General features: G+C 35.2%; 1 protein-coding gene across 1 annotated transcript; it reads left to right on the top strand.

Annotated features, from left to right (window-relative positions):
- Nucleotides 1-2,413: 2,413 nt before the first annotated feature.
- TRIADDRAFT_53124 (uncharacterized protein) lies at nucleotides 2,414-6,876 on the top strand (the record flags this gene model as incomplete). Its single annotated transcript, XM_002109800.1, has 10 exons — nucleotides 2,414-3,302; nucleotides 3,614-4,209; nucleotides 4,315-4,396; nucleotides 4,492-4,900; nucleotides 4,973-5,729; nucleotides 5,818-6,024; nucleotides 6,135-6,285; nucleotides 6,354-6,410; nucleotides 6,487-6,578; nucleotides 6,646-6,876. 10 exons carry the CDS (start codon nucleotides 2,414-2,416, stop codon nucleotides 6,874-6,876), a joined length of 3,471 nt encoding a protein of 1,156 aa, XP_002109836.1.
- Between the last annotated feature and the right edge of the window lie 1,220 nt (nucleotides 6,877-8,096).

The following is an 8,096-nucleotide window of genomic DNA, read 5'->3' as shown; positions in this document are numbered from 1 at the left end:
GTGCGATAGATCTATCTAACAGCTGGCCAGCATAACAACCGGTTTTACCCTGGTTTTAAACGCCACGGCAATAGTCAACTTCAGCTCCTAAACTCAAGTGGGCAAATCACTTAATTAACTAACTGTAAAGATGAACACTACTATCATACAGTACAGTACAGTACTGTACAGTAGACTACAATACTAAATATTGTAGCAATGTACTGTACACTATACAGTACAGTACTGTACCGTACAGTACTGTAGAATTTTTTCGAATAACTCTACGGTACAGTACAATACAGTACTGTAGTCCATAGTCCATAGTACTGTACTGTACCGTACAATGTACAGTACAATACTGTAGTACTGTACTGTACTGTACAGTGTACAGTATGCAAGTAGAAAGTTTTCGCCTACAGTAGTAACCCTCAGTAAATGGCCAGGGACTCCTCAACCACCCCAGCTTCATAACATAGAACAGAAAATAAAAGAAACTCCTCAACCACCCAGCTTCACAAAAGTAACTTTTTTGTGAAGCTGGGGTGGTTGAGGAGTCCCTGTCATGATACAGAACGGTATGTTGTATTAATTCAGTCGATTTTTAGATGGCAAGTGTAGTGTACTGTATATAGAAATCAGAAATTATTGCTATACTGTACAGTACAGTGTACAGTACTGTATACTGTACTTTGACAATTATTGCATGGACAGCAGATGTTGCTATACTGTAAAGTACAGTATTTGCACGCTAGCTTAAGTGATATTTTTCCCCTTCTCCTGTCACTTGTACAGTACAGTACTGTACTGTATACTGTACTTTGACAATTATTGCATGGACAGCAGATGTTGCTATACTGTAAAGTACAGTATTTGCACGCTAGCTTAAGTGATATTTTTCCCCTTCTCCTGTCACTTGTACAGTACAGTACTGTACTGTACTTACACACTACAGTACATTACAGTGCAGTACAGTACTGTGTACTGTAGTCCCTCCATGACGGACATTATTTTCACTGATACTGTAGATTGTACAGTACTGCACGGTGTGCATACAGTACAGTATACAGTACTTTATACTGTACCGTAAACTGTAGATATTTATTATGTACTGTACTGTACTGTACACGGTGTACAGCAGTAGAATAAGCTTCGATAACCCATCATACATACTGTATTGTACTGCATTACGATTGTGTGTTGGTTGAAATATCGAAGTTGTGTTCACCTAGAATTTGCCAAAGTCTGAAAGAATTAACTCTGACTATACCGATCTGCTGATCTAACCTAACTTTCGGATCACAACTGCTATAGTACTAGTTGCGGTTAAGTTCGTAATTAGCTAATAGGCATGTATCCGTATAATCAGGTAGGTTTCATAGAAATTGAACGATGCATACTAGATTCTTGCTTCAATTTCCTTCCTATAAAGACGCGAACTTACTATACCATGTATCTATCTTGTCTACTGTACAATTCTGAATCCTGTCTATAGAGTATCATTTGAGTGTGACGCCTCTAAATCGACTATGTAAACTCGATGCGTACATTATGCATCACTAAATACGTTACTAATCTAATTCTTTGACATGCTTGGTTACTCATAAGTTTGCCTGTAAGAACCCTAGTCTGTACAATACCTATTAAAAGGTTTGAAAGGTTATTACATAGGAATTAGTTATTTATTTATTTTTGACCAGTCCAAGATAACGCGATCTTTTGGTTACCAATTTACGAAATATAGTTATAATGAATATTGGCAAACGAAATCACTTTAGCTTTCATTTCCTTATGATATAATAACTAGTAACTACTGCATGCGACTTAGCAAACTGTAATCAGAATTAAGATGCTCCCGCTCTAGTGACTTCAATGTGAGATAAAGGTAGCTTACGGTATTGGTAATTGGTTGATTACTCGAAAAGTTACTTTGTAAAGAAATTATTTAGATGTACAGTAAAGTAATAGACTCTATATTACTGTAATTAATTATATATACAATTATCGAGCAGACTTTAGACCTTGAAGGTTTTAACAACTGACTCGTATAATTAACACGAGTATTTACGCATATTTCCCTGTAAAATAGTTATACCATACTGTATACTAATTAATCTTCTTTGCAGTGACTAAGATGCTCACAAATGCAGTACAACTAGACCTGACGTACAACATAGTATCTATGTCCAATAGGGACATTTCATTGTCAATAAGTACACTGCCGCAGCATCACTGCGATATTCACTTTAAGGTCAGGACTTTTCTAAAACTACAAAAAATAGAAAATACAGGAAACTAGTTTACAGTATCAGAAATGTTTTACTGACTTGAGCAGTAACCTTACATTAATTAACTTAGATAATAATTATATAATAAATCCTATAATATCTATTCATTTCATCTTCTACAGCAACAAGGGTATTATGATAACTCCATGGGCGATTGTAACAACTACAGACACAATCAAGCGACCGGGCACACCCCAGCTCAACATTTTGGCATGCAAACGATCACCCAGGGTTACGATGTAATGATGCAACAACAAAACGTAATTTACGGAAATGTTTCCAATCAAGCCATACCAAATCAAAATATTCGTCACCAAATTTATTATCCACAACAGCAACAACAAATTGCAGCAAATAACGTTCAGCAACCGTCATATAGGCCACTCACAAACATTCAACAGATGGGAATTACCGTGGAACAGCAAGCCGCGCACAAACGGATGATCGAACAACAACTTAAGCAACAAAAATTACTCATAGAACAAGAGAAAGAGTTTAAACGCAAGCAGTACTTTCAAGAGCAAAAAGAACGTTTAAAAGCAATTAGCACTAAGAAATCTCAAAGTAACACTATTAGCCAGATGCCATCCGTATCGGGAGTCACAACTCCGGATTTATCATCACAAACACAAATTTCATTTAACGCGATGTGGGAGAGGACAACAGATAGCGTTATTAACGCATCCCCCAAGAATCAGAAGCAAGTAGGTGCCCCTTCTGCGCTTAACACCAAAGCCGGCATTAGCACTGCGCCTACCAATTTTTCAATGCAGTCATCAATGAGTGATGTACGAATGATTTCTATCCCCAATGCTCTTCACGGGCCAATACCAACGACAGATGACTTTTCTAACTTTCAACAAGCTATTGGCTCTAGTGAATTTACCAATGGATCGCAGTATGGCAAAACTTCAAGTAATATTGTTACTTCTAATGCATTAACGGAAAATCAAACTCTATCACCTCTACAAAACCCTACATTAGCAACATCGAATGCAATACAAGGCGAAGATGATTTTGGAGATTTCATGACAGGTATATCCGAAGTGTATGTCTAACTGTAGTTACTACAAATCCTGTAGACTGCGCCGCTGAAGCAGCAATTGAATCTTCTTTTGACATACCAATTCAACATAATTTCTTATAGGATAGTTACGATTTTTCTGTCAATGTTACGACTTAATGAGAGAGCTACTCCTCAATTTCTTAACTACTTAATGAATACTAATGCGCTTTCAATCATCCACTATCATGTGGTATATCAGTCTAAATCATTCGTATTATTATCATTTACGATCGAAATACAATATTAAGCTAAATACAAAGCTTTTTCAATTTATTATTAGGATTTTCTGATGAAAGTTCCCAAAATCATCAACTTTCTCATGAACAGACACCCTGCCAAATAGCTTCAATTGCTGAGAGTAAATATCCTGAAGGATCATTTACCGTAATTTCCCAATCAAAATCCGATAATGATTCGCTGACGAAGTATACTAAGCAATCACTTGCAAAAACTTCTCTAACGCAGCAAGTCATATCTGACAAGAATGGAAAGTTTCCAGAAGTAATTTCAAGTACTGTGGCTAAGAGTCAAAAAAGTTCCATTACGTCTACGATAAAGAATGAAAGTTTGTTAGGTATCAATAATACCGTCTCCAGAGCTGCTGGCGCGCTAGATAATCACACAGAAATTAATTTCACGTATCCAAGTTGGTGCTTGCAAGATTCAGAAATTCCACAGTTGTATAAGAGAGTTTATGAAGTGGTTGCAGCTCCCAATGGTGATGTTACCACTACAAAGATTAAATCGATTCTACTATCTTCCGGTGTTAACAAGAAAACGTTATATAAAATCTGGGAAACATCGAACCGTGAGCAACCTGGTACCCTTAAACGGCAGGAATTATATCTAGCTCTTGGTCTAGTAGCTTTAGCTCAAGTAACTGTTTTGCCTTTATGAGATGTTATAGATATCTAATTTAAAATTTCTATTTTACTGAATTACAACCAATGTGCACGTGTATAAAACTTCTCTTCAACTTAGGCTGGCTGCGAAATTGATCAATTGATGTCTTCGTTTAAGACTTGTTCATCAGCTCCCATTCCTAAAATTAAGCTGGATAATGGTATGACTAAAGTATCTTCGAGCTTGTATAAGATAATGTCACGATTATTCTTTGCGTTTTCGCATTAGAGAATAATGATATACTGTTTTGTATAGACATTCTAACCACTGAAACAGCCTCAAGCGAGCGTACTAAGGGTGAAACTGCGTTACCATCGTTTCAATTACCAAAGTATAACGCTACAGACAATCCCGAAGCAGACCTGCAGCCTGGTATTGAGCCTACCGTTTTCACAAAAAATATTGAAACTAAGAATTGGCAAGCCTTTTCGACACCTATATCTGATTTCCAATCGCAGCCTAGCGAATCCTCAACTACAGCGAACGATAAATACAGTATCTTTCGAGAAATAACTGTGAAACCTGATAATAAATCCCAGTTTACTTTCCAAGAACCTACATCTGAGGATATAGATGATGATTATGGTGCCTTCAAACACTTTGACAACGATCCATCATTAACACCTAAGAATCAAGGAGAATATAATTTGATGAGTGATTCTAGGTATGTAATCTTTAGAACAATGAGAAGATTATAACTATTAATACCGGTATTTCTTCCTTTACTATCTAACAGTGTTAATCAGGAACACCAAGACAATTTCAAGCCTACTCCTGCACCGGACAAGCAACCTATACTTGGAATTAGTAATTTTAGTGCAATCGATGCATCTATCTCTGATTGGCAAGTTACCACTGAGAGCTCGAAATCTAATCAAATCCACAATGAACTCTTATATGATCCTAATAAGATCGAAACCAAGAAATCTGCAGCTTTATCATATGATCCTTATGCTATTCTTAAGCATGTAAATGAACAGTCGCCTAGTAAAGAAGATAGCCTTAAAAACCCTAAGAATGTCCCAGTTACCGATACGAATGAATTTGATGATTTTGGAGAGTTCAATTCAGCTACTACAGCTTCATTTAATGCGAACCTTCCAACCAATATCAAATCTAATAAAGAATTTACTGCTATGTCGGAAAAGGCCAAAGATAATTTTAAGGCAAGTTCTGTGTCAAATTCCTTAAATCAAAATCAAGAAACTACGAAACCAGATAAACAGTCGGAGGAATGGTCAGATTTTTCTACATTTACCGTAACTAGCGTTGATCTTGCGAAGGATGGCAAATTCAAGAATGTAAACCATTTCGGTAATGAGTGTAAAATAATAAATAGTAGCAGCATTAGTGCTGGCAATGCTAGTATTTGGGACAAGATCAGATTAAAATATATGGACTGTAGTAACTTTGTCCGTAATTTTCAATCTCTAGAAGAAGAAAATACTTTCAACCTCAAACATTTAGATTCCAATAACCTTGGCGATTATACGGTATTTCAATCGTAATGTAACTCCTTTTGGATTTAAATCATAAATGAATTTACACGGAAGTTACGATGTTGCTTATACTTCTATGTAGTTTACAAGTAACCTTCCAGACGTTGGCGGAGATTTAAATGAAATTGGTTCTGATAGTGTCCTTGATATCTTGCAGCCCGGATCGACTGCTGACACTCAGAAATTTCAGAGTCAAACCCTAATAACGGCTGCAGGGAAGACTAGTGATGTCTGTATTGAAACTAGCTATGATATTGATCGATATCGAGCGTTATCCATAGATGCTGAGGTAAAAAGTAAACATGTATGGTGAACTTCTTAGCTATTCTGATTTAATGTTTTTTTAAATGATATATGTATATAGAACTACTCAGAATTTAACTTTCTTGTATCTGATAGCCCACAGACACTATTTTCAATAAATGGCATAGCTGCCTTGAAAAAGCTTTACAAGATGTACAAAATGGAATTGATGTCCTGCTGTCGACGAAAAAATATGAAATATTACAAGAAATCGTCCAGTGCAATAAAGGATTATTGTTCATTAGAGGTACTTAGCCATATCCAACCACTTGATTTTTCCACAAGGATCCTAAATTATCTCCTTTCTATCAATAGCTTTATTAGAGATATTTAAAGTTGTTTGTCGAATTGATGCTGCTGCTTCCCGCTCAGGTAATTCTTTACGCTATCAATACGCAGAGATATGATTTTATTAATTACAGAGTGGATATGTTTCGATTGGATTTAGATATTGATTTGCTTGATGTCAAAGATACAGTTTCAACTATCAAACTAAAATGGGTTCAACTTGTTCAAAATATTGACAAGTATTCTGAAGAGGTATGTACCGTACTATCTTGATTTTCAACTTCTGAATTATCTTGTTAATATTATATTTCTTATATAGCTGTCTAGCGATTTTAATTTCAAGTCCCAATGCTTAACTGCTGGTGAATTAGCTACAAATTGCAATCATATCGCTTGCGGAGTATGCTTGCTTAATGTAAATAAGACAGATCTAACGTCTGAGAACATTATTACCTACGGTGGAAGGAAGTATCACTCTGGATGTGCCAACTTTTGGTGTAACAGAATTTCCTGCATACTACCAGCATTACAAGCGTTAGAACTAAGATGATTGATGGTTACGCATGCATCACGATCCGAATTTATGTTCCTTGAAGCTACTATCTAAAATCATTAAATTGATGGTATTAGCGATTAATATATGAAACTGGATAATTGACACAAAAACTAATCTATATGCATCGTGATATAAAAGATAGCGCCTTGAATATAAGATGTACAATACAATGCCCGCACAATAGCAATGGTACAATTTTATTAAGTTTTGAGAGCATCTATTGTACATCTCTTAAATATAGTACATATTTCTGCTCATTTAATTTATAACCCACATTTAATAATAAAATCAAGACAAATTAGTTTCCATTTCTAAATTGATTATGAATTAATTTTACACTTAATTCCTGGATTATAAGCATGTTCTCAGGAGGGTCTGATACTTGAAATTTTAGAAATTTCTTCAATGCAAGGTGGCAAAGCCTATTACAGCAAATAAGATAATCTGGATCTGCACAATTACTTATCATAGCATAACACGTACAGTATTTCTATAAACATGCTGTAGTAGCAATAATTACTTAATCTCTTACCTTATACTAACGAAAATATAGTACCCGATAATTTTGCTACTACTACGAGAGTGTAATGTCCTCCAGATTTACTGTAGTCTAATATTGATCAGAGATTAATTCTCTCGAAGCAAGATGTGACACTAAAATCCGTTTAATTGTAGATACTTACACTTAGTGACTTTAGTAGTTCATTGTATTCTCAGACGGTAAGAATTTATAAATTTTATTGTAGATAAAGCTGCATTGCCAACGAATACAAAATTGTCAATTAGTAGTTATGAAAACATTAACTTTTAGGTATCCAGCACCAATAAAGCTACAGATGAAGTATATAAGTCATCTCAAAGAATATTTGCTGAATAATATCATCCTGCAAGAATCAATGGCAGTACCCGTTCATGTCAATACTACTAAAATCAGAGTTTGTTACTATTTAAGTTAGCGTTCCTTATAGATTAACGCCTGGATAGATGTAAACTTATACGCGAAGTAGTTTCAGATTTAAGTCTTATATATTTAGTACTAAATTACTACAAGACGCCTAACATTTAAGCTATTATTTTAAATCCATTAGCTTGAAGACTGAAAAGTCTCGTCAAATAACCGCCACGGATTCACAATTTTTTGAAAATTAACAGTGATTAATTTCAACCTTTACAAAGCGATAGCTTTTAGAATCACAATTTACTCGTAAAGTTAG

Source organism: Trichoplax adhaerens, genomic scaffold, assembly GCF_000150275.1.
Source record: "Trichoplax adhaerens TRIADscaffold_2 genomic scaffold, whole genome shotgun sequence".
Taxonomy (NCBI): Eukaryota; Metazoa; Placozoa; class Uniplacotomia; order Trichoplacea; family Trichoplacidae; genus Trichoplax; species Trichoplax adhaerens.
Note: the sequence above shows the minus strand (reverse complement) of the source record. Positions and strands in the feature narration are given on the sequence as shown.